The sequence below is a fragment of the Lissotriton vulgaris genome, chromosome 3_1, assembly GCF_964263255.1.
Source record: "Lissotriton vulgaris chromosome 3_1, aLisVul1.2, whole genome shotgun sequence".
Taxonomy (NCBI): Eukaryota; Metazoa; Chordata; class Amphibia; order Caudata; family Salamandridae; genus Lissotriton; species Lissotriton vulgaris.
In genome coordinates, this window is record NC_141689.1 from 1559806234 (window position 1) to 1559833491 (window position 27258).

Consider the following 27258-nt stretch of genomic DNA (forward strand, 5'->3'; position numbering starts at 1 on the left):
ATACGCTGGGCGACATTGACGGAGACCCCAGAACTTCAAGATAGGGAGTATCCAGCGCTTCCGGGGCTCGCTATAGAATTTGCAGAATAGCATTGTGTGTATCGTTGATTGTGGCGATACCAAATCACAAGGGCACATAGAGGTAGTAGAAGTCCTGACATTTTGCTCAGGAAATGCAACTAGTAGATGGAACAAATCAAGTCTGAAGCGGGTAAGCAGCATTCTTTCAAACTGTGTTATTTTGAAATTTAGGTAAGGTTCAGCAGAGAACGCAGTCTGGACTAGCAGGGAATGTTGGACTGATGGCTTGTGGACCTCGGATAATAAGCGTAGCTGACGTAGATGAGTTAAACACTCCCTTTTTAAGGTCTTTTTAGGGATTTCCTCTATCAGCGATGGGTGGTCAAAGTATTTCCTATATCCAAGATCTGTCAATAACGCTTTGACGTACGACAGCCATTTGATTTTCTTAGCGTGGTCTAGCGTTAAAATATCTTGTATAATCGTCCTGGTCAAGTGGCATTGCTCGGTAACCCATATTCTGCGCCACAGCATTATTGGTTGTAGTTTTATGATGTCAGTGATGTAGTCAATGCCCAGCTCAGAGTGGCAGGCATAGGTGGAGCAGGTTTTGGGCACCGCCAGCAAATATCTAAGGAAGGAGTTCTCTATACTCTTAAGTGCATTATAATCCTCGCGGTTATTGCTAACTTTGGTATAGCATTATCAAAACATGTCGAGTAAGGTGTCATACGAATTGGAATACTACCCCCTCGCCAATTCTGGCGATGGGGTTAGCATTCCACCCTTCTAGAGGGACACAACATTTATGTAACTGTGAACCCCGGTTAAAGTTAAACGAAGCCTCAGCTCCACAAAATGGATGCTGCCACCACAGACACAAGTCTGACCTCCTGCTGCTGGGAGTCATTCCAGCGAGGGAGGCTTGGACAAAGGGTTTCCTGCCTTGGGAGGTGCTAGCACCACCCCAGACAGGATTTTGTGTATTAGGTAGGACAGGGCTGAAAGGAATGAGACATGCCTGGGGCACACAAGGTGTCCCTGTGCATACTCCGGTCTAAACCAGTTCCTGGGACACTCCAGTCCCAGCTCTGGCGCAAGACCGGACAAAGGATAGGGGGTGTAACCACCCCCCTTCCTGGTCCCACCCAGAGGAGGGACCTAGTCGTAGTACAGCCCCCTTTAGCCGGATAAAGGTAGGAGCTGGTCCCATTCCAAATTAGATTATCCTGAACAACTTTACAAGAAGAAACTCTGGACTTCGACGTTCTGCTCAACAGAACACTGAAGAAATCTCCCTTGTGGGCAAGGAGTGTCCACCCTGCACAAGCAGGCACCATCAGCGTCCAGCGGCTTCCCTTTGTCGTCTTCCTGCAAGGATCCAGACTTCAGAGCCCGACGAGACCCGGATTCCCAGACCTCTCCGACCTCTACCTACATCTACAGCACAGCTGAGATCCGTGGGTGCGACGAGACACGTGGGATCTTGACAGAAGCAGCACTTCGCTCCAGCACGACTTCAGAGGCATCCTCGTCCAAGTGCTTTGGGGACTGAGAAGCCCCGACCCCGAGCAGCTCCTGCACCGAAGACCAGCCCTCCAGCATCCACGAGATCTGCGTGGGGCCCTTCTGCCTGTTTGCTGCTCGATGCGTTGTCTGGTCAATTGCCGGCTGGCTAGTGACCTCCGAGACGACGAACTCCGAAATCTTCACTGCTGGTCTGGTTGCTCCAGACTGGCCCTTGCTCCCTTCCAAAAGAGGAGCACCCCAGACCCTCCTGGTCCACTTCAGACGCCGTTTCCACTCACCGCATGGGTTGCCTTTGCCAAGGACTGTTGACTCCGAATCCGAAGCAGACACCGCCGACAGCGAGAGCCTGCGTGGGACAGCTCGTGCCTCCATCCTGGTCGTCGAAGACACCACCTGGTCCACGTAGCTGAAGAGACAAGCGTCCACCTTCACCTGATCGCGACGACGACATCTGGTTCCACTCCTGGTTCCACTCCAGTCACTGGCTAGTGACTTTGAACATTGTCCCCTCTGCTTTCAGGTTCTTCTCTTCACTGATCCACCCTTGGCTCACACCGGACATCTTCCTCCTGACCGCCTGCAGCATCTTTTCTTCCAGGCTCCATAGACTTCAACGCCGGAACCCGACTCGACTTGGCACCTATGCACCCGCAGCCCGTGGGTGAGGTAACACGAGCATTTCGGTGCTCAAGGGTATCTTGACTCTCCTAGTGTCCAGTTCCACAGTCGTTTTAGTTCTACATAGTCAGGATTGTCCATACTCACCTTTTTCTTGAACTGTTCTGTCCATAGACACTGTTACTCATCTCGCATGTGAGTTCACACTCTGCACACGCGTTCCGTGGGCCTCCTATTACCTACCTAGAGTTAGTATAGCGTGGTCCAACGATCCTACAGCCTCTGGACAGCTCCATTCCTATTATCGACTTTCACATTCCACTTACTTAGTATATGGTTTGTCGTGCCCCTAGGGCACCATTGTAATTTGTGCAACTTAAACGTATTTTTCCTAAGAGATTGTCATGTGCTTAGCCCTCTGATCTCATAAAGAGTACAGAGGTGTATGTTAGTTAATAAATACTTGTTTATTTTCATAACAGCCTGTCTGGTGTTCTTTTACTTGGTATTCAAGGGGTTATATGTGGTAAAAAAACAGCTGGCTTCACATGCCAAAAGAGTTTAGCCTAAGACTGCTTTGTCCATGCTACCATTAGGATAGCTGGTCTATAAGGTTGACTTACAACCAATCACCATAAGGGTTGTTTGGACTGATACAAGGTGATCACTAGAACTAGTGAGCATTATATATCAGGCCAACTTCTCACACTCATGAGACTGACACTCCTTGGTCAGACCCCTCCCAAGCCTCCTCATCACCCGAGCTTCAGGGTCGTAATTGAATGAGGTCGGTTCATAGAAGTAAAAATCTCCAAACGGCGGCGGGAGAGGTCACCCCACTTTTTGCTTCACTGGTTTTCGAATTAGATGTGGTTGGGGGCCTGCTAATCAGACTCACAGCCCTGCTGTTCTCTCTAAATTCACACCATGTACTTTAGGTACATCACCAATTGGGAATTGGGTCACTCTTGTGAGTCCCTGTATAGTGTACCATAGGTACCCAGGGCATAGGTGCACCCAAGGTCTACCAGAGGCTGCAGCATATCCTTTGCCACCTCTGGCTGACAACTGGCTGATCACTCAGCTGGGGCAAGGTCGATTAATCTTCCCTTGCTGAGATATATTATTCCTATATCTAACCTTATATCTAGAAACATAAACACCTGCAAGTCACTCCTATGGCAGGCCTTAACAATCCTGAAGGCAGAGTGCTTGGTTTTATGTGAGATGGTGCTCTAGCATGAGCTGAGCCTGTCTGCCGATTTCGGAACCATATCCTTATAGCTGTTCTAGGATATAGCCATACCATATACTCTTAAGTGCATTATGAACCTCACGGTTAAATGCTAACTTTGGTTTGGCTTTATCAAAACATGTCGTGTAAGGTGTCATACGCTTTGGAATACTACCCCCTCTCCAGTTCTGGCGACGGGGGTAGCATTCCACCCTTCTAGCGGGAGAAGACCTGTTGTTCCTACTAATCCCGGTTAAAGTTAACCAGAGCCTCAGCATTACAAAATGGATGCTGCTGCCACAGACACAAGTCTGACCTCCTGCTGCTGGGAGTCCTTCCAGCGAGGGAGGCTTGGACAATAGGTTTCCTGTCTTGGGAGGTGCGAGCACCACCCCAGACAGGCCGTGGTGTATTTTAGCAGGGAGGGCTGAATGAAACGAGACACTTCCTGGGGCACACAAGGTGTCCCATGCATAGTCCAGTTCAAACCGGTGCTGGGGCACTACAGCCCCAGCTCTGGCGCGAAACTGGGCAAAGGGAAAGGGGTGTAACCACCCCCTTCCTGGGTCCCACCCATAGGGACCTAGCAGGTAATCCAGCCCCTAAATTTGGTATATAGGTAGGAGCTGAGTCCCAAGACATTAGATTTATCCTGACTGAAACTTGAAATGAAACTCTGGACCTTCGACATTCTACTGCAACTAGAAGATTGAAGAATCTCCCTTGTGGTTAAGGGGTGACCACCCTGTGCAAGCAGGCACCACCAAGCGATCAACGGTTTGCTTTGTCGACGCTCCTGCCCGAGCATAGAGCCTGACAAGACCCGGACTTCCAGACTACCAACAGCCCGATCCACAGTCACAGCAGAGCTGAGACCCGTGGAGGCGACGAGAGACGTAGGACCGGCCATCTTGGAAAGCCAGCGAATTGCATTTCTTTGCAACTTCTGAGGCACCCTCGAAGTTGTGCATTGAGGATTGAGAAGCCCCAGCCCCGAGCACCAACTGCACCGAAGATCAGCCCTCCACACTCCACGAGTTCTGCGTGGGGCCCTTCTGCATTTTCCTGCTCGACGCGTCTGTCCGGTCACTTGCCCATTGGCTAGTGGCCTCTGTGACGACAAACCTTTTGATTTACACCGCTGGTCTGGTTGCTCCAGACTGGCCCTTGCTTCCCTGAAAGGGAGAAGCCCATCAGACCTTGCTGGTCTGATCAAGAAGCCATCTTCGATTCCTGCGTGGGTTGCCTTTGCCAAGGCATGTTGACTCCAATTCGGAAGCCGACAACGCCGACAGCGAGGGCCTTCGTGGGACAGTCCGTATCCAGCTCCTGGTAGTCGTCGACACCTCCTGGTCCACGTGGCTGCAGAGACAAGCTTCACAACATCACCTGATTGCTTCGCAACATCGCCTGGTTCCTTCCTGGTCACTGGCTAGTGACCCAGACTCTGTCCCCTCTGCTTTCAGGTTCTCTTCATCCTCAATCCGCCCTTGGATCCACCCGGACACTTCTCTCCTGGTCGCCTGCAGCATCTTTCTTCAAGGCTCCATAGGACTCAGAGATGAAACCCGATACACACTGACACCTGTGCACCCGCTTCCTGTGGATGAGATAACGCGAGTACTTTGGTGCTCCTGTGGGTATTTACTTTCATAGTGTCTAACTTTCAAGTAGCTTTCTCCTTGTCCATCCGGAAGTGACCTAAAAGAACTAGTTTCCATTTCTTTCGTTCCCATTATAACTCTACGGGTAACTCGCGTGTGTGTAAAGACACTGCATGGGCATCCCGTGGGCCTCCTGCTCCCTATCCTTTAGTAGTACAGCGTAGCCCCAGCGATTCTCCAGGCCCTAGGCTTTTCCTTTGTTTGTGACGTGGTTCTTATACCACTATTTTAGAATATGGTTCGAAGTGCCCCTAGGGCATTACTGTATTTTGTGGAACTTATTGTATTTTAATTGACTATCTTGTTTTGTGCTGGTGCCTCTGACCTCAAAAAGAGTTCAGAGGATTGTGTTAGAAATAAATACATCTATATTTTGATATACAACCTGTGTGGTGTCCTTTCACTTGGTATTAAGGGGGTTAAATATGGTAAAACAGCTGGCTTCACATGCCCTCTTGAGTTTAGCCTGACTGCTTTGTCCATGCTACCACTAGGATAGCTGGTCTATAAGGTTGACTTTACAACCATCACCATAAGGGTTGTTTGGACTGGTGCAAGGTGCTCACTAGAATAGTGAACATCATATACCAGGCCAACTTCTCACAGTGGTTACCTCTTTCCACATAAGAAAGACCCTCACTTTGCCCATCTTCTTCCCACCCGCACCCTTCCAAGGAGGAGAAACTCCATCGTCTGGATCCAAAACGAGCGTTATCCTTTCATTTGGATCGCACAAAACAATTCCGGGTGGACATCAACTCTTTGTTGACTATGTGGGCTACAAGAAAGGTTGGGCCATGCATAAACAGACCATCTCTTGATTGGTTGTACTTGGCATTAAGATCTGCTACTCCTTGGTGAAAAAGGAGCCTTAGTTAGGGCTGTGTGCCCATTCCACCAGGGCGAATGCAGCCAATACTGCTTTATGACGTAGAGGTAAGGAATCTATAACTAATAGTCGCTTTCAGATAAACAAATTACTTACCTTCGGTAACGATATATCTGTAAGACACATATATTAGTCATAGATTCCTTACCGCCCACCCTCCCTGTTCTGCAAACTGACTTCTAGTGTAAGGGACTCCCTTTCAGGGCCCTAGTTTTGTGCACCAGTGGTCAGGGTCTTGCATGGTTCTGCGCTTCTGACGCGGAATGTCGTGTAAAGAACTGACGTCGGCGTACAGGGGCGGTGTCTAAGTAGATACTGCTACGTCATTCCAGCGACCACGATACCAACAACGAACGTGGAGTCGACCGACACCACCTACCGACGTTCAGGGGTACTGCTGAAGAAATATTTTCTGGATCCAGTCTGACGCGTGGGGGTAATTTGAAGGTAAGGAATCAATAATTAATATATTTCTCTTACAGATACATCGTTACCGAACGTATGTAAATTGTTCATCACTTGCAACATTCAATCAGGATCCTGTCGCACCAGCTGAAAGGTCTCTGTAAACATACAATAAAACATAAGAACTTACATTTTATCTTGACTAAACAAAGAACATTCATAAGTGAACTAGCTCTGGTGTCCCCTTAGACTAATTTATCCACTGCAGGGACCTGTGTTTGACCTATGTTCAAAGGTTTGAATCCTTGTGGGTCTACTTGGTATTTAATCCTTCGGAGGACAGTAAAATGTGTACTATTGAGTTGGGCAACAAACATCTGTTATTCCAGTGGTAATATGCTATCTGATAGAGATATCCGCAGATTCCTTAACTTGTGAATTCTTCCCAGGCGTCAAACTGGATCTAGAAATTTTTTCAGCAATACTTCTGCACGCGGGGGGCGGTGAAGCATGGCTCTGTATGACTTCGACTCCGGATATGATGTCTGTGGAGCCAAATAATTCCCCTCCGGCGCTCTGCAGTCAGTTTCTTTTTTTTTACAAGCCTACTCAGATGTGAAGGAGCGTATCTCTAGCTGTTTTCGGCCTGCTGTGACAAGCTTCCCTCATCAGAAACAGTGTGCTAAATTCCTTATACTTCCTGGGTTTAAGTCTTGTACGTCCTGTGTTCACCAAATGTCGGGTTCAGATCTACATTCTATGTGTATGTGGTGCTTGAGCAAGCACCATGACACAGAGTGTGACGCTTGCCAGTTGTTGAAGCCGATGGCCCTGTGCGAGCAGTGCATGAAACGTGTGATAGCGTGGTTGTCGCAGACCTGAACCACCTCAAGGAGTCAGTCATCCTCCCGATCCAGGGGTCGTTCCCATAAGTGCCTCTCTTCCTCCCAGTGTTAAGCTGCAGCCGCCCCAGTCTCCGACTATCTCTCATGGTAAGCGGCGTCATAGGAGATCTGTGTAAAGGCTGAGGACAAGTTTATAACCCGTCTTAATAATTCTGAACAGGGACCGGGGGTCCTCCTGACCTTTGAATGTATATGTTCCCAGATAGCGTCAGATCTTACTTCTCCAATAAGACCCAGGCGTCTCTTGGGAGAGAGATGGTTTGACAGTAACTGCTCGGAAGCACACAGCATATTGATAGCAGAACTGAAAAGAACCCCACGGATCGTGAGCATGTAGCTAGATTAAGAAATGAGTACAAGCTTGCCCTTTCTATAAGGAGAGGAAATCAAAGATGAAGCTTGGAATGCCCTATTATCAGTAGAGGTTATAAAAGAGAGCCCTAGATTTTGGGCTATTGTGAATAAACCTTTTTTCACTGGTATAGGGAATGCCCTGGTCGAATGTAATATTACAAAGGAACACTGGCTATCTCATTTTGAAGCCATATATGAGGCCTCTGACAGCTCAGAAGTATTAGCTAGTCGTGAATTTAGGAGGGTCTCTTCCACTATAATTTTTAATGAATAGGAAGTGGGTATGACCAGTAATAAGTCTCCGGGCCCTGATGGTGTTACGGCAGATTTATACAAACAAAACCCTTCTTTTTGGGTGAAAATCCTGACTAATGTTTTTAACGTGTCTAGTAGCCAGGGTTTTCAGTCCTCATGGGCATCTTCTATTATTGTCCTCGCTTTTAAAAAGGGTCAAAGAGGGGACCCACGTTGCTATAGGCCAATATCACTAATAGACTCTGCAGTTAAAGTTTTAGGGAGAGTGATTTTAGCTAAGCTAACTGATTGGCTGGATGAGAATGAGGTCCTCACTAATTCCCAGTATGGTTTTAGAAGTGGCAGGGGCACTACGGATCAGTGTCTAAACTTATATTTACTAGCAGGTAAATACACTATAGCCAAAACGGGGACTTTACACTTAGCATTTATTGATCTTTCGTCTGCTTTCAACCTGGTTAATAGATCAGAGTTTGGCAAATTCTGCTAGACATGGGCATTGATCCAAGCTTAGTCCACTTTCTGGCTGACCTGCATAGGGATCTCACCACTAGGGTGAGGGTCAACCAAGAAGGAAAATGAACAAGGCACTTTACATCTAGTTGGGGCGTTCGTCAAGGTTGTATTTTAGCGCCATTACTTTTTACTTTATATATTAATAATTTAGGCAAGTTTTTAGATTTAGCTAGTCCAGATATACTGCATGTAGGGGACAGGCCTATTCCTGTGCTCCTATACGCGGTCAATGCGTTTTACTGGCTCGCACAGCAGTAGGGTTTCTTGACGCCTTTGGGGCCTATATGAAATCTTTGGATCTATTGGTCAATATAGCCAAATCCCACGTAATGTCAATGGGCCAGAATAATAAAAAACTTAAAACATTCTACTGCGAAGGTGCAGAATTGACCATGGTGACCTCCTTTTACATATTTAGGGGTACTTTTGTAATGTGAGGGACTCGTGGGTTCCACAACATAAAGCCAAAGTTAATTCTATGGCAAGGTCAACGGCCGCTGTGATTAGATTCACGCAGAGTCTGGGGGTCAAAGCAATGCATGCTATGCTTAATATCTACAGGGCCAAATGTATAGCCATCGCTCTATGTGGTACAGCGATTTGGGGTTACAAGCCAATGGAGGGGATACAGATAGCAGAAAATACGTTTTTACACGTTATCCTTTCCTTCCCCCAATCCACCCTGACCTACGTAATTCATCAGGAGTTGGGGGTGGGTTATGTGACAGATAAGCTGAGGCTGGCCCCGGATGTCTGTTGGCTCAAAACATGGCTCTATTTCCAATTGAGTCTGAACCATGAGATCATTAGGGATTGTATCTCCCTGGAGCGAGTAAATAATATTCCATGTCTATATTATGTTAAGAATGCTTTAGCCAAGCTTGAACGCCAAGAACTATTTGATTTCCCTAAAAGAATAAGAAAAGACGATCTGGCTTGGGTTAAAACACATTCTTTGAATCTGATGTCTGCAGAGCGGGATGAGATCGGGCTAAAGAAATATTCAGTTAATGCGTACTTTATGCTAAAAACCTCCCCCAAGATTGAACCTTACGCTTACATTTATAACCCTTCCCAAGGAGGAGGAATATCCACACCCAAAAGATGTACTAAAATGTGAACTTAGGAATCGGTTATCCATGGTCTTCATTACTGTAAATGAATTTATTAATGGCATTGAAATCCTTTTGAAATGTTTTACCTGCATCATTTTTTTCCAGATGTCCTCTTTAATGGAAGATTTGCAACATAAGGCTAAAGAAAAAGAACAAATTCTTGATGAGAAGAAAGAACTCGAGAAAAGGTTAACAGCTGAGGTGCAACAGTTTGAAGAACGATTAAAGGCCAGTGCGTCCTTGTTGGAAACAGTTGAAAATGAAAAACGTGAGGCTGTACAGAGTCTTTATGAACTACAAGAAGCTGTCACAGCTTTAACTCATGATAAAAATGAGCTGCAGCGAATGCAAGAAGATCTCCAAATGGAGAGGGACCGATTGAGTGAAGATAAGCAAAATACCCGTAAGCAGGTATATGATCTAATACTTGTAGTAGATTAAAATACTATTTTGATTTATATGTAAGTCATTGCTTATGGTGTACTGTAAATGTAGAGTGCCACCCAGAGACGACTTTTAAGAAGCACACCAGACAGCCCAGATCAGGTGTAACTTTGAGGGTTGAGTGTGGGGAATGTCATCCCTAGAAGAGACACCAAGGTGACTGCAGACATGCAGTGCCCACCTGGCTCCCTGCCGTCTGTACCTTTTTTCTCCTCTTTTTGACACAAATCCGGAGTTCCTTATCTTGCTGTAGAGTTCTCTCATAAAATTCCATATAATTTGTGCAGTGCTTGGTGTATCTGAAAGAAACAGGTTAGTGTTATATTCCTTACCTTAGAATATCCCCAGGCGTCAGACTGGATTTGGAAAGTTTTCGTCAGCAGTACCCTTGCGCGTCGGTAGGCTTCCTCTGCGGCTCTTCGTCCGTCGTCACCGTCGTGATCGCCGGAATGACGTCGTTGGAGTACTTAGACGCCACCCTCTTGCACTGACGTCCGTTCTTTTTTCCGCGCCAGCAAGTGCAGATCCGGGAAGAGCAGTACTCTAGTCATTTTTTGACTAACTTTTTTGATCACTTTTCGAGTCGATTTTGACTCACGGTGCCATTAGGGATGCCTGGTTTAATACCCAAAACTGCGCCGAGTCCAGAACCGCTCTGATGAAAAGGAGCTTCTGAGAGGGGCACAGGTGTGACTTCGGCATGTTCATGGAGCACCCCAGCGAGTGCAGGAAGTCGGCCGTAGTCTGGAGGTGGGAGACGACTGTCTCTGGCGAGCTCACCTTAAACAACCAATCGTCGAGATAGGGGAAGACTGAAAGCCCTGATCTGCGCAGATGAGCTGCGACCACCACCAAAACTTTCGTGAACACCCGAGGGGCGCTGGTAAGGCCGAAGGGGAGCATGGTAAACTGAAAGTGCTTGTGGCCTACCGTGAACCGCAGGCTCTCAGGGGTGGGGTGAACGGACAGAAAGCAGGGGTCGCCTGGGGCCGGGTGGTGGCGTCGGGCCATCTTCCGATCCACAGGGAGGCCAGTAGAGGGCTTGTACCAGGTGCCCATCAGAACGTCGGTGAGGGCTTCGTTAAACAGCAGTAGAGGCTCCGAAGAGCTTGCCTGCGGTTTGAGCACCTCAGTGAGGAGATTGAGCTGCGGCAGTTGAGGCCATTTGACTTGCCTCCTGAAGTTTGCAATGTGATTCTGGCAGCCAGACGTCCCTCCACAAAAACAGTATACGCCTGCAGGGGGAACACATTTGTGGCATGGTGCACAGCAAAAGCTGTGCACCATGCCAGGAGAGTTGTTTTTGCATGTCCCCCCGAGTGGGCCTGGTATGCTCATAAGTGAGTCCCGTGCTCTCCATGCCACTTGAATCAAGCTATCTTGGCTGATGAAGGCTGATAGCCAGAAACCGGTCCTAGGATGGTTGATTCCGGTCCAGGAAAGACATGGCTTGGCAGTTCGGGCTGGACTGTTCCCATGAGGCTCAGGGTCAAGACTGTTTTGCATATGGCCATGTCTGAACTGGGGTGGTGTGGTGAGCAAAATAACGATGGATTAAACCCAGATCTGTGACTGGGGGTAAATGTTTTGCCATTGTGCAACATTACATCCGTCAATTGTTGTTTTTGCACTGCAAAAAATAGGGCAGTGTGGGGTCTTGGACGCTGTCCTGCATTTCTGGAGACGGCTGGAAGAGCAGGGCATATCCCTGGTTGTTCAACATCTGGTAGGTTCTCTGAACGCCAGACCGGACTAGCTCAGCCGTCGATGATTAGCGGATAACGAATGGTGTCTCCACCCAGAGGTGGCACAAGGTCTCTTTCAGCAGTGGAGAGACCTTTTAGTTAGAATGGTTTGTCTCATACTAAAATGCGATATGTCAGCATTTCTGCATATTAAAGTTTCCATGGCGGCTTTTGCTCGGAGATGCTTTTCGTCTCAAGTGGAGTTAAGGCCTCCTGTTCGCCTTTCTGCCCATACCACTCCCCCCAGAGTTCTCAAGAAAATCAGGAACGACCGGGCCCAAGTCATCCTTGTGGCTCCAGACTGGGCACGGAGAGTCTGGTGTCCGAGCTGTTGAACATGAGTGTGAATCCTCGGAACAGGCTGCCCCTTTGGCAGGATCTTCTGTTCCAGCAGCAGGGGAGGATCTTCCAACCGAACCTGTCAACTGTCTGCCTTCCTGTGTTGAGATTGAGCAGCAGCAGTTTACAGCTTTTGACCTTTCTCCCGAAAGCTGCAATGTTGTTTTAGCAGTCAGGTGTCCCTCCAGCAAGACTGTGTACGCCTGCCGTTGGAAGTGATTTGTGTCATATTGTACAAAAAAGTCCATTGACCCACTTTCTGCCTCCCTATCTGATTATTTGCTTTTCATTCTTGCCCTTGCCCAGCAGAGTTCTTTGGGCGCTCTAAAGGGTTATCTTTCTGCTCTCTCTGGCTGCCTCACCAACACTCTTGTAGAAAACCCGCCTCTCTATATAGTGCCCCACAATGAGGTGCTCTGTGCAGAGAGGTCGAGGAGACCCTTATTTGTGTGCAGAGGCAAAAGTAGACAATACTATGCTCTGTTTTGTGGTAGTATGGGCGAGCAGTTAGGCTTATCAAAGGCTAGTATCAGCATTTGTTGTACTCAAAGGCAATAAATGATACACTCACTCAATAAACCAAGTTGATCCTGAATTAGAAAAATAGTACTTCTTTTAATATCAAATTCAAATTCAAAAAATCTTTATTTCGATCGTTGAGATCATAAAAGATATGCAAGTAAACAACATTTGCTAAATAACTATTTAAATGAAGAACTTCGGGTACAAGGTAAATACTTTTTGCAACATAGACAAATCACAGTAAATACAAGAATCTGAAAGAGACACGTTGGTGATAGATTCCTTACCTTAGAATATCCCCAGGCGTCAGACTGGATCCGGAAATTTTTGCGTAGCAGTAGCCTTGCGCGTCGGTAGGCGTCCTCTGCGGCTCCACGTTAGTCGTCTGCATTGTGGGTGCCGTGATGACGTCGTCGGAGTACTTAGACGCCTCCTCCGCGTGCTGACGTCAGTTCTTCTTTTTTCCGCGCCAAAAGGGGTGAGGACAGGAGGGGGGGGCTTGCTCCTTCAATCAGGAGAGGAATAGGTTGCGTTTCAAAGGTGACCACAACTTACAGGCTTCCCAACACAACGGGCTCTTGCTGACCGGAGGGAGGTGTGAGCATCTCTGCCCGGGGCAGGCATTGTGTCTGACCTCTGAGCTCACCCAGTTGGGCTAGCTTCTTCTTGTCTGGTGGTGTAAAGATGGCTTAGGATAGTCGGTGACCAGACTAAGGGTTGGGAAATTTTAGAGACCCCTCTAAGGGGTCCTCTGTGTGCAGTTATTAATAAATCTGATCCCGGAATCTGTGCATGTTTTTTAAAACGATGTTTGCCACCAATCATCTCATTAGAAAGTGAAGCCATCTTGAAGCTTGGGCACTTGTATTGACAAGCGTCCCGCCCATGTAATCCCTATGGCTTCCCTATTGACTTACAATATCCAAGAATGGACATGGATATTGCGAGTGCGTATCTGCTTGTGCAGATTTGTCCTCACTATAGGGTCTCTTTCAGGGATGTCTTACCTATATCTATATACCATGTGATAACAAGAGGAGGTACCCCTGAAATTTATCGCAGGGAGGGGGATAGTTACATGGAAAAAAGGTGTTGAGTCCCTGTTTCGTACCTAGCGGATTCAATTCGCTAAGGTTGTCATTGATAGAAAAAGGTCTAGCTTGCAATAGGGTCAGACTTTTATACCAATCTAAATTAGAGACACACTCAAGGCAAAGTGGACAACTGAACCAACGGATCAATTGAAATCTTAAGTAAATATACCAAGCAAACAAAATTTATATAAAAAATGATTACAAAATTTATTTGTACCTCCCAACCGGGTTACAATCTAAAACAAAATCAATGACAAGAATTAAAAAGGCTTAAAACAACCACCATCAGTGGTAGTACAATAAGTATCTTGAACAGTCAAAGTTAAAACAGTCGACGGGGCGTTTCGATGCGGACCCATCTGGGGGCCCTAGCGGGTCGGCGCTTCGGCCCCGACGCCGTCGGGTGCTTCGGCCCGACACTGCCGGTGCCTTCGGGCCCCACTGGATCCGCTTCTGGATCCGGGTCGTCGCGGGTTGACCTGACTACCTCTTTCGACGCCGCTTGGGGAGTTTTACTTCAATGACCCGGCCCCATCGTTTGACAACCCTGATTATCAGGGGATGGGTGAAGAGGAGTGTTGGGAGGGGTCTGAGGACCCTCTGACCCGTGCGTGTCAGTCTCAGGCGGACTGGACAGGGGAACTTGGGGAGGCCAGTGGTCTGGACACCTCTCCAGACACTGGTTTTGTCTCCCCTCCTACCGTTGCTTCGGAGGAGGGGGCAACCTATAGTGTGGTGTTGATGAGGGCTGCCAAGGCCTTGGGCCTTGAGCTCCCTGTCGCGGCCGTGAGGACTAACCTCCTCACTGAGGTCCTTAAGCCGCAGTCATGCTCAGCCGAGCCTCTGCTGCCGTTTAACGAGGCCTTGACTGACGTTCTTTTGGGCACTTGGTCCAGGCCCGCTACAGGTTCGCCTGTAGATAGGAACGTGGCCAGACGCCACCGCCCGGCCCCGGGCGACCCATGTTTCCTATCCACCCACCCCAACCCGAGAGCCTGGTCATCCAGGCCTCGAATTCCCAGACCGCATTCCCGTCGGCTCCGTCGGACAGGGAATCCAAGAGGTATGAGCAGTACGGCAAGAAGGTATTCTCCTCCCTGAGACTGGGACTGCGGTCTTCCAACACCGCATGCCTCTTGGGCTGCTACACCCACTCTCTGTGGGACACGGTCGCTGAAGTGCTGCCAGAGTGCCCGTTGAAGGTATGGGCCAAACTCGGCCAGGCCCTTGTGGAAGGCCTGGATGCAGCACTGTATTGTATCCGGTGTGGGCTGGATACCACAGACTCACTGGGCAGAGCGATGGCAATGACGGTGGCGATTCGTCGCCACGCCTGGTTGAGGTCCGCCAACTATTCGGCCGATGTCCAGAATACACTCATGGACATGCCGTTTGATGGCCGTCACCTTTTTGGCAACAAGGCAGACCATGCGTTTGAGCGCTTTAAGGACTCCAGGGCTACAGCCAGGTCCTTGGGCCTCAAGGTCCTGCGCCAGCAAACGGGTGCCTTTCGCTCCTTTCGTGGCCAAGGAAGGGCGCCCCCACACGTGCGGCCAGCCACGCACCGCAGACTAACATCCAATGCGGTGGCGGCCGTGGAAACCGCCGTGGCGGTGGTCGGGGACAACGGCGAGGCCAGTCCACACCTTCCCCCGCAGCATCCGCCTCAAAGCCCTCCTAGTCAGTGCTTTCAGGCCAATGTGACGCCAGTGGGGGGAAGGGTTTGCCATCACCTCCACCACTGGCGCACTGTCACATCGGACAGGTGGGTGCTGCAAACTGTCCGAAGGGGCTACTCCCTCCCCTTAGAGGCACCCCTCCAGCCATGCCACCGCAATACCACTGCGTATCGGGGGATCATTTGCGACTCCTGCAGGAGGAAGTTACGGCCCTCTTGGCCAAGGGGGCCATCGAGCGTGTTCCTTGGCCAGAAGTAGGGTATGGTTGCTACTCCCACTACTTTCTGGTACCCAAGAAGGGCAAAGGGGGCCTACGCCCTATCTTAGATCTACGGAACGTCAACGGCTTCCTCCGGAAGGAGAAGTTCAAAATGCTGACACTGGCTCAGGTCTTAGCTACCCTGGACCCAGGAGACTGGATGGTAGCGTTGGACTTGCAGGACGCTTATTTCCACATCTCCGTCCTGTCGGCCCACCGGCGCTACCTGCGGTTCTCGGTTGGCCACGAGCACTTTCAGTTTACCGTGCTCCCCTTCGGCCTTACCAGCGCCCCACGGGTGTTCACGAAGGTGATGTCGGTGGTCGCAACTCATCTGCGCAGGTTAGGGGTTTCAGTCTTCCCCCTACCTCGACGACTGGTTGTTGAAGGCGGGCTCGCCCCAGACAGTCGTCAGCCACCTCCAGACGACGGCAGACCCTCCTGCACCAGCTGGGATTTTCCATCAATGTCGTGAAGTCACACTTGTGCCCCTCTCAGAAGCTCCTCTTCATCGGAACGGTTCTCGACTCGGCGCAGTTTCTGGTTTACCCTCCCGAACAGCGGGTCCGGGATATTCAGGCTCTGATTCCACTCTTTCAGCCTTTATCCCGGATCTCGGTCAGGTTGATGCTGCGGCTATTGGGTCTGATGGCCTCCTGCATCCTTCTGGTGCATCACTCACACCAGGTGGCGGATGCGGGCTCTGCAGTGGGACCTGAAGTTTCAGTGGGCCCAGCACCAGGGCAACCTGTCCGACCACGTCCTGATCTCGGAGGGCACTGCAAGACTGCTGCAGTGGTGGCTCGCGGACCGCGATTGGATCAGCGGCAGATCCCGCTCCCTTCCCCAACCAGAGCACGTGGTTGTGACGGACGCCCCCCTCCAGGGCTGGGGAGGCCAAATGGGAGCGGCGGAGATCAGAGGCCTCTGGTCTCCGGCGGAGTCCAGGCTCCATATCGACCTTTTTGGAGCTGCGGGCGATTTGTCTAGCACTGAAGGCATTCCTCCCCTCTGTTCGGGGGAGTGTAGTGTAGGTGTTCACGGACACCACCGCCATGTAGTACTGCAACAAACAGGGCGGGGTGGGGTCGTGGACCCTCTGCCAAGAGGCTCTGCGCCTTTGGCAGTGGCTGGGACATTAGGGCGTGACCCTTATGGTTCAACACCTGGCAGGTTCTCTGAACGCCAGGGCAGACTAGCTCAGCCGAAGGTGCATGATGGATCACGAATGGAGTCTGAACTCGGATGTGGCGCAAGGCCTCTTTCAGCAGTGGGGAGAGCCTTGGTTAGATCTATTCGCCACAGAAGAGAACGCGCAATGTCATCAGTTCTGCGCGTTGAAATTTCCAAGGCGGCACTCGCTCGGAGATGCTTTTCGTCGCAAGTGGAGCTGCGGTCTGTTGTACGCCTTTCCGCCTATACCACTTCTGCCCAGAGTGCTGAAGAAGATCAAACGTGACCGGGCCCAAGTCATCCTTGTGGCTCCGGACTGGGCGTGAAGGTACTGGTATCCCGAGCTACTCAGTATGTCAGTCGATCCCCCGGTTCGTCTGCCTCTTCAAGAGGACCTTCTGTCGCAGCAGCAGGGGACGGTCCTCCACCTGAACCTGTCCAGTCTCCACCTCCATGCTTGGAGATTGAGCGGCAACAGTTGAGGCCATTTGACTTGCCTCCTGAAGTCTGTAATATCATTCTGGCAGCAAGGCGTCCCTCCACAAAGTCGGTTTACGCCTGCAGGTGGAACAGATTTGTGGCATGGTGCACAGCAAAGGCTGTGGATCCTCTCTGCCCCTCTTTCTGAGGTTCTCCTCTTCCTCCTTTATCTTGCCCAGCAGGGCTCTGCTCTGGGCACTATCAAGGGCTACCTTTCTGCCCTTTTGGCCTTCCTAAGGCTGCCTGATCAACCTCTTTGTTCGAGCCCCCTATTGTAACTCGTTTTCGAAAGGACATCACACACATGTTCCCCCCTGTTCAGTTTGTGATGCCTCAGTGGGACTTGAACCTTGTTCTTACTTACCTGATGTGCGCTCCCTTTGAGCCACTTCATAACTGTCCTCTCCGCCGCCTTACTCTGAAGACTGCTTTCCTGGTTGCCATCACCTCTGCCTGGAGAGTGAGTGAGCTCCAGGCTCTTTCCTCTAAACCTCCTTTACTTTCTGTCCATCCGGACAAGGTTGTATTGCAGACTAGACCCTCTTTCCTGCCCAAGGTTGTCACGGCCTTCCACATCAGGCAGTCCATCACCTTGCCCATCTTCTTTCCGCCACGGCATCCCTCTAAAGAGGAAGAGCGGCTCCACCATCTGGACCCAAAACGTGCGATTTCATTCTATTTGGATCGCACACGCCAGTTCTGAGTGGATGACCAGCTCTTTGTTGGTTACGTGGGCGCTAAGAAAGGTCGGGCGGTGCACAAGAGGATCATCTCTCGGTGTTTCGTCTTGTGTATCAAGGCTTGTTACTCCTTGGCAAAGGAGCCACCTGTTGGGCTGAGGGCCCATTCCACTCGGGCCATGGCGGCTACTACTGCCCAGGGCCCGGGAGTCCCCTTGCAGGACATTTGTCAGGAAGCTATGTGGGCCTTGCTGCACACGTTTGCAAGATACTACTGCCTGGACAGCCAAGTCCGGAGGGATGGGTTCTTTTTCCGTTCCTTCCTCCAGGACTTTCTGGTGTGATTATTGGTTCGCAGACCCACCACCGTGGTTGGTATTGCTGGGGTATCTATTCCAAGGTAAGTGTAGGAGAGTGGGGTCTGCAATCCTATGGTCACCCTTGATTTTTTTGCTTTTTGCTTCACTGGTTTACAACTTTCTCTGGCTGTGGGCCTGCTAATCAGACCCACAGCCTAGCTGTTCTCTCACTAAATTGACACGTGTACCTTAGGTGCATTAACCAATTGGTACTGGGCCACCTTATGAGTCCCTGTACAGCATACCTTAGGTATCCAGGGCATAGGTGTGTCCAGGGCCTACCAGGGGCTGCAGCATGTATTATGCCACCCCTGGCTGGCCACCCAAATCTGACACAACTGGCTGCACGACAGCTGGGGCAAGGTGGTGTAATCATCCTTTGCTTTAGATATAGTATTCCTATATCTAACCCTAAAATGGACACATATATTCCTACCAGTCACTCCTATGTCAGGCCTTATCAATCCTGAAGGCAGAGTGCTTGGAATTATGTGAGACGGTGCTCTGGCATGAGCTGAGCCTGTTTGCAGCTTGCGGAACCAAGTCCTAATAGCTGTTCTATGATAACGCGTACCATATACTCTTAAGTGCATTATAATCCTCGCGGTTATTTGCTAACTTTGGTATCGCTCTATCAAAACATGTCGAGTAAGGTGTCATACGAATTGGAATACTAACCCCTCGCCAATTCTGGCGACGGGGTTAGCATTCCACCCTTCTAGAGGGACACGACATGTATGTAACTGTGAACCCCGGTTAAAGTTAACTCGAGCCTCAGCATCACAAAATGGATGCTGCCACCACAGACACAAGTCTGACCTCCTGCTGCTGGGAGTCCTTCCAGCGAGGAGAGCTCGGACAAAGGGTTTCCTGTCAGGGGCGGTGCTAGCACCATCCCAGACAGGGTTTTGTGTATCCCAGGTAGGCAGGGCTGAGAGGAAGGTGACTGCAAGTGGCACCCCGGTGCTCACTGTGCATATGCCGGCTCAAACCAGTTCCAGGGGCACCCCAGCCCCTGAGCTGGGGAGAGTCCGGACAAAGGAGAGGAGTGTAACCACCCCCCTCGTGGTCCCACCCATGGGCAGGACCAGTCGCGTGCCAGCCCCTTTTCTTAGGATAAAGGTAGGAGCGGGCCCCCTTCCCAAATTAGATAATCTTAAACTTCTTTCCACGAAAGGAAATCTTGACATTCTCTGAAGACTCTCCCTTGTGGCTAAGGAGTAGCCACCCTGCACCCGCAGGCACCACCTAAGCATTTGCGGTTTGCTGCACGTCCATCCTCCGGATCAAGACTGACCAGCTCGACGAGACCCGGATTCCCTGGCATCTCTGACCTCTACCTGCATCATCAGCCCAGCTGAGATTCGTGGGTGTGACGAGACCTGAGGGACCGGCCATCTTCAAAACCTGCACGACGCTTAACCAGCACGACCGCGGAGGGATCCTCGAGTGAGTGCACTGGGGTTTGAGAAGCCCCAACCCAGAGCAGCTCCAGCACCGAAGTCCAGCCCCCCCAGCATCCACCAGATCTGCGTGGGGCCCTTCTGCTTCCTTGCTGCTTGCCACATTGTCCGGTCACTTGCCCGTTGGCTAGTGGCCCTCCTGACGACGTACCACAACGTTTTCACCGCTGGTCTAGGTCCCCTAGACTGGCCCTTGCTCCTTGTCCAACAAGAAGTACCCTGGACCCTCCTGGTCCACTCCAGACGCCATTTTGACTCCACCGCGTGGGCTTGCCTTTGCCAAGGTTTGTTGCTCCAATCTTGGATCCAGCATCGCGGACAGCAGACACCCTCGCGGGACAGCTCGCACCTCCAGCCTGGTCGCCGACAACGCCTCCTGGACCGTGTGGCTGCAGAGTCCAGCGTCGCCCACTCACCTGATCGCGGTGACTTCATCCGGTGCCATCCTGGTGCCCACACAATCACTGGCTAGTGATTAAGAACTGAGTCCCTGTGAGAAGTTGGCCTGATATGCAGTGCTCACTATTCTAGTGATCACTATGTATCAGTCCAAACAACCCTTATGGTGATTGGTTGTAAGTCAACCTTAGACCAGCTATCCTAGTAGCGTGGATACGAGCAGTCTTCGGGCTAAACTCTAGAGGGCGTGTTAAGCCAGCTGTTATACCATCACATATACCCCTTGAACACCAAGTGAAAGGACACCATAAGTGTTATGAAAATAAACAGTGTATTTATTAGAATCACAACAGCCCTGTACTCTTTATGAGGACAGGGTACTAAGCACACAACAAAACTCTTATGAAAATACTACATGTTGCACAGTTTACACAAATGCCCGAGGGGCACAAAAAACCATATACTATGGAAGTGGAATGCGAAATTACTAGCAGGTAAGTACTGTACTTATAGGCTTTAGAATCGCTAAGACTACGTTACTGAACCTTCAGATTACTAGTAGGAGGCCTAGGGGACTCGGGTGCAGAGTGTGCACTCTCACGCGGGATGCGGGACAAAGGCTATGGGAGCTAGTAAAGACAAAGTTAGTGTTCTCGGGTGAACCCGATAAGGTAGATCGAAAACGACAGTGGATCCTGACCCTTGGATAGTGAGGCTATGCTGGGGCACCGAAATGCCGAAGTTACCTAGCCCAGGGGCTGCAGCTGCATATGTCTCAAAAGACGTCGACGAACCAGGAGCCTGAAGAAAGAAGTTGCTGGCAGGCGACCAGTGAAGATAGTTCGAGTTGATCCAAGCCTGGATCGAAGATGGATGACACCTGAAAGCAGAGGGGACCAAGCTCGTGACTACTAGCCAGTAGTCAGGTGGCACCAGGAGGGCACCGGATGGTAGTCACCTCGACTAGGTGAGTGGGCGACGCTGTGCTCTGCAGATCTCACGGACCAGGAGGCGTTGTCGGCGACCAGGATGGAGGTGCGAGCTGTCCCACGATGGATGATGCTGTCGACGTCGCTGGACCCAGGATTGGGGCAACAAGTCTTGGCAAATTCAAGCCCACGCGGTGGACTCAAAATGGCGTCTGGAGTGGACCAGGAGGGGCCGGGGTACTCCTCTTTGGAAGGGAGCAAGGGCCAGTCTGGAGCAACCAGACCAGCAGCAGTGATGTCGTCGGGCGTCGTTCAGAAGGCCACAAGCCAGCGGGCTAGTAGCCAAACAATGCGGTGAGCAGCAAAAAGCAGAAGGGCCCCACGCAGATCGTGGAGATGCTGGGAGGCTGGACTTCGGTGCTGGAGCTGCTCAGGGTCAGGGCTTCTCGGACCCCAAAGCACTCACGAGAGGATCCCTCGGCGGTCGTGCTGGATAGAAGTCGTGCAGTTCTGATGATGGCCGGTCCCTCGAGGTCTCGTCGCACCTACGGTTCTCAGCTTAGCTGTAGAGATAGGTAGAGGTCAGAGGTGCCAGGGAAGCCGGGTCTCGTTGTGCTGGTCGGTCGGTTTCCTGAGGAAGGACGTGCAGCAAACCGCAGAGTTCTTAGATGGTGCCTGCGGATGCAGGGTGACTACTCCTTAGTCACAAGGGAAAAATCTTGAGAAGAAGTCTTGATTTCCTTTCGTAGAAAGTAGTTTCAGGATTCAAAGATGATCTAATTTGGAAGGGTCCCCGCTCCTGCCTTTATCCTAAAGAAAGGGGTGGGAACGCGACTAGGTCCTGCCCTAGGGGTGAGACCAGGAAGGGGGGTGGTTACACCCCTCTCCCATGCCGGACTTTCCCCAGGCCAGGGCTGTGTGCCCCTGGAACTGGTTCTAGCCGGCAGATGCGTAGTGAGCACCGGGGTGCCACTCAACAGTCACCTTCTTGTAAAGCCCTGCCTACCCAGGATACACAAAACCCTGTCTGGGATGGTGCTAGCACCGCCCCTGACAGGAAACCCTTTGTCCAAGTTCTCCTCGCTGGAAGGACTCCCAGCAGCAGGAGGTCAGACTCGTGTCTGTGGTGGCAGCATCCATTTTGTGGAGCTGAGGCTTCGTTTAACTTTATCCGGGGTTCACAGTTACATACATGTCGTGTCCCTCTAGAAGGGTGGAATGCTAACCCCGTCGCCAGAATTGGCGAGGGGTTAGTATTCCAATTCGTATGACACATTACTCGACATGTTTTGATAAAGCAATACCAAAGATAGCATTTAACCGCGAGGATTATAATGCACTTAAAAGTATATGGTATGCGTTATCATGGAACAGCTATTAGGACTTGGTTCCGCAAGCTGCAAACGGGCTCAGCTCATGCCAGAGCACCATTTCACACGATTCCAAGCACTCTGCCTTCAGGATTGTCAAGGCCTGCCATAGGAGTGACTGATAGGAATCTGTGTGTCCATTTTTAGGGTTAGATATAGGTATACTATATCTAAAGCAAAGGGTGAGTACACCACCTTGCCCCAGCTGTCGTGCAGCCAGTTGTGTCAGATTTAGATGGCCATCCAGGGGTGGCATAATACATGCTTCAGCCCCTGGTAGGCCCTGGGTACACCTATGCCCTGAGTTACAGGGTCTGATAAGGTGGCCCAGTGCCAATTGGATAATGCACCTACGGTACACATGTCAATTTAGTGAGAGAACAGCTAGGCTGTGGGTCTGATTGGCAGGCCCACAGCCAGAGAAAGTCGTAAACCAGTGAAACAAAAGCAAAAAATCTGGGTGATCATAGGATTGCAGACCCTACTCTCCTACAGTCCCCTCTGCTTTCAGGTCGTCTCCATCACCGATCCAGCCTTGGATCACACCGAACATCTTCACTGGTCGCCTGCCAGCAACATCTTCTTTCAGGCTCCATAGACTACAACGAGGATTCCCGACGTCTTTTGAACCCTATGCAGCAGCGGCCCCTGGGCTAGGTAACCCGAGCATTTTGGTGCTCCAACGCAGGTTCACTATCCAAGTGTCCAGATCCTTTTTCGTTTTTAGTCTACCTAGTCGGATTCGTCCGGAAACAGTGACTTTAGAAATACTAGCATCCATAGACCTTGTCCCGCATCCCGCGTAAGAGTTCACTCTCTGCACCCGATCTCCCTAGGCCACCTGCTCCTAACCTTAGGCTTCAGTAAGGTAGTCCTAGCGGTCCTGAAGGCTCTGGATCGTGTTACTCACCTGCTAGCATTTTCATTCCACTTTTAGAGTATATGGCTTTTCGTGCCTCTCGGGCATGTGTAAATTGTGCAACTTGTAGTATTTTCATAAGAGTTTTGTATTGTGCTTAGCTCCCTGACTCATAAAGAGTTCAGGGTAGACTTGTTATTAATAAATATACTTTATTTTTATAACAACTTGTGTGATGTCCTTTCACATGGTGTTCAAGGGGTATATGTGATGGTAAAACAGCTGGCTTAACACGCCCTCTGGAGTTTAGACTAAAGACTGCTTTTGTCCACGCTACTAGGGTAGCTGGTCTATAAGGTTGACTTACAACCAATCATCAATAAGGGTCGTTTGGAATGATACACAGTGATCACTAGAATAGTGAGCACTATATATCAGGCCAACTTCTCACAGTAAGGAATCTAATACTAACCTGTTTCTTTCAGATGAACAAGTTACTTACCTTCGGTAACGATATATCTGTAAGAAACAGTAGTTAGTATTAGATTCCTTGCCGCCCCACCCATCCTCCCCGTTCTGCGAACCGATATCTAGGGTTAAGGTCATCCCCTTTCAGGCCCTAGTTTCAATGGCACCAGTGTTGGTTTTTAACATGGCTCTGCGTTTCTGGCACGGAAAAGCTGCGCCTAAGAACTGACGTCAGCACGCGGAGGCGGCGTCTAAGTACCTCGACAACGTCATCACGGCGCCGACGACGGACGCGGACCCGCAGACGACACCTACCGGCGCGCAAGGGTACTGCTACGCAAACATTTCCGGATCCAGTCTGACGCCTGGGGATATTCTAAGGTAAGGAATCTAATATGAACTACTGTTTCTTACAGATATATCGTTCCTGAAGTTAAGTAACTTGTTCTTCAGTGCCAATGCTCTAGGTGCCAGGGATACCATTCACTAGGGACTTACAAGCGGCACTGAAGTTGTGCCAGTTGAGAAGCAAAAGGTACAACGTAGCGAAAGAGCTCTGGCACAGGGAACCTGGTTGGCAGGGACCCTGTGCACTACCAGTAGAAGTTACATCATTTTCCACGCCAAAAGTGGGGTTAGTGTTGTCTAAAAGAGGCACTTTCCTACTCTTCTTTATTTAAGTCCCCTATTGTAAATAGATGTTTGAAAGGCATTTATTTCTCTTTACCCTTCTCCTTTTATTATGCCTCAATGGTAACTCAATTTGGTCCTCACATTCTTGATGTGTGCTCCTATCGAGCCTCTTCACAATTGTCCCTTCAGGCTGATCACCATCAAAACAACCTTTCTTGTGGCAATTACATCAGCTCCAGGCTTTATATTCCAAACCGCCATTGTTTTCCGTTTATCCAGCAAACTGGTGCTTCTCACTAGGGCCTTTTTCCTGCTTAAATTGGGGATGCCATTTAATGTGGGCCAATCGGTCATCAGGGCCGGACTGGCCATAGCGGGCAACAGTCATTTCCCCTGTGGGCCGGAAAGGTAGGGGCCCCTTTTGGACTGGTGGGGCTGTTTTTGGATCAGGGGCCGATTTTGCAGCAGTGCTGCAATATCAGCCTGGTGTACCAAAAGAAGCAGCAGCTGTGATTCCCACCGGCACACAGCCGGTTTGACTTAATTGCCAGGGCCGGGTTGTGTTCGTTGTCCGGCCCTTTCTGTCATCTTACCCACCTTCTACGCTCCTCCACATCTCTCTCAGGAAGAGGAGCGATGAAGAGCTTTGTTATTCTACATTGACCTCCGGGTTGACAACCAATTCTTTGTGGGGTATGTTGGTGAGATGAAAGGTCGGGCGGTGCAGAAATGGACCATCGCTCGATGGGTCGTTCTCTGTATCCAGATCTGCTATTCAATGGCAAAGTAGTAGCCTCCTGAAGGCTTATGGGCTCATTCCACCAGAGCTAAAGCTGCGACCACTGTGTAAGCTTGCGGAGGCCCAGTCCTAGACCTTTACTAGGCAGCAATGCAGGCTTCCCTGCACATTTTTACCAAGCATTACTGTCTGGACAGACTGGTCCGCAGGCACTGGCATTTAGCCCATTCGGTCCTGCAGGATTTCCTAGTTTAAATTTGTCCGCTGGCCCACCACCAGGGATGGAATTGCTCTGGTATCTCTTCAAAGGTTAAGGAATCTGCAGGCACATAGTGGTGCGCAGAGGTACTGCTCACAAATAATCTTCCGGATTCAGTTTGATGCCTGGGGAAATTCAAAGGTAAGGAATCTGTGGCTTGTTATGGTCTGTACCAGGTAAGGCATTACCAAAGGTATGTAACTTGTTCATTTATCAGGGACCTTGTCAACTATCACTAAGGGTTGTCTGGACTCAGTGCAGAGGGGATCACCAATAGGTGTACAACATATACTGAGCTAGCCTTCTTCAGGCACCACATTTGATAATCCTATTTATATTAGTACTAAAGTCCCTGTCCTAACTCTCATTCCTCTGCTACCCTGTGTAATGCTGTCAGACAGCTGTCCGGGAATTGAAGTTAACATAGACCTAAATGGTAGGATAGACAGTGAAGCATGACTGTAGATTATATAGACACATTGCGTGCAGCTTTAGGTATATAGCACTCTGTATTTCAGTTTCTGCCCCCTCCAGTAGGCTGCAGAACTGTCACATGAACCTTGGAAAAAGTGTAATGTTAACTATAAAGCAAACAATCTCTTTTAGCTGTCAAGTCTAATGGAAGAGTTACAGCAGAAGACCAATGAAATGGAGCAAGCTCTCAATGAGAAAATACAACTGGAGCAAAGATTGTCTTCAGGGATTAAAGAACTTGAAGAAAGGCTGAAGGACAGCGAGTCTACATTGGAAATAGTAAAAACTGATCATCAATCTACCACACAGAAATTGCAGGAACTACAGCAGGGTGCTACAGATTTAACTGTACAGAAAATTGAGCTAGAACAGATTCAAGAAGCTCTTAGAGCTGAGAGAGACCTGCTCACTGAGGAGCTTCAGAGGAACAGTTTACAGGTCAGTCATTTTACTTGAGGGTTACAATCTGTTTTGCATAGGTATAAAATGCATGTTCATTATTTTCTTACATTTTGTTATGGATTTGTTTAATTCTTTAGGTTAATAAGCAGCCTTTGTATTTTTATCATAAACCAGATGAATTTGTGTATCTGATAGACTACTAGCCACAGATTCCTTCATGTAGAATCACCCCCAGGAGTCAGACTGGATCCGGAAAACTTTTCTGCCACAGCATCCCCGCGCGCCGGGGGGACGGCACCACGTGACTCCGCCCTGACGACGTCCGCGCTGGTGACGTCAGCGAGGACACAAGTCCCACCCCAGCGTTCCTACGTCAGTTTTTTCTCTTCCCGTGTGTAACACGGATCTGGATTACTATCCTGGCCTGTTTTCAGGCCTTCCTTTCTCTTTTTAAGCTTTGGCGTCTAGTGGAACAGTGTGTGAATGCCTTTGGGCTTCAAGACGTGTGTGAGAAGTTGGCCTGATATGTGATGTCCGCTATTCTAGTGGGCACCCTGTATCAGTCCAAACAACCCTTATGGTGATGCTTGTAAAGTCAACCTTATAGACCAGCTATCCTAGTGGTAGCATGGACAAAGCAGTCTTAGGCTAAACTCAAGAGGGCATGTGAAGCCAGCTGTTTTACCATATGTAACCCCTTTAATACCAAGTGAAAGGATACCACACAGGTTGTATATCAAAATATATATGTATTTATTTCTAACACCATCCTCTGAACTCTTTGAGGTCAGAGGCACAAGCACATAACAAGATACTCAATTATAATACAATAAGTTGCACAAAATACAGTAATGCCCTAGGGGCACTACGAACCATATACTAAAATAGGGGTATAAGAAACATGTCACGAACAAAGGATAGGCCTAGGGCCTGGAGAACCGCTGGGGCTACGTTGTACTACCAAAGGATAGGGAGCAGGAGGC

General features: G+C 49.7%; 1 protein-coding gene across 1 annotated transcript in view; it reads left to right on the forward strand.

Moving 5' to 3' along the window:
• Window positions 1–27258, forward strand: part of CENPE (centromere protein E) — a 1817274-nt gene that overhangs the window by 1142618 nt on the left and 647398 nt on the right. Inside the window, exons 38-39 of the mRNA XM_086962044.1 lie at window positions 9612–9917; window positions 26006–26311. Coding sequence (XP_086818170.1) covers window positions 9612–9917; window positions 26006–26311 — 612 coding nt within the window. The remainder of the gene's footprint in view (window positions 1–9611; window positions 9918–26005; window positions 26312–27258) is intronic.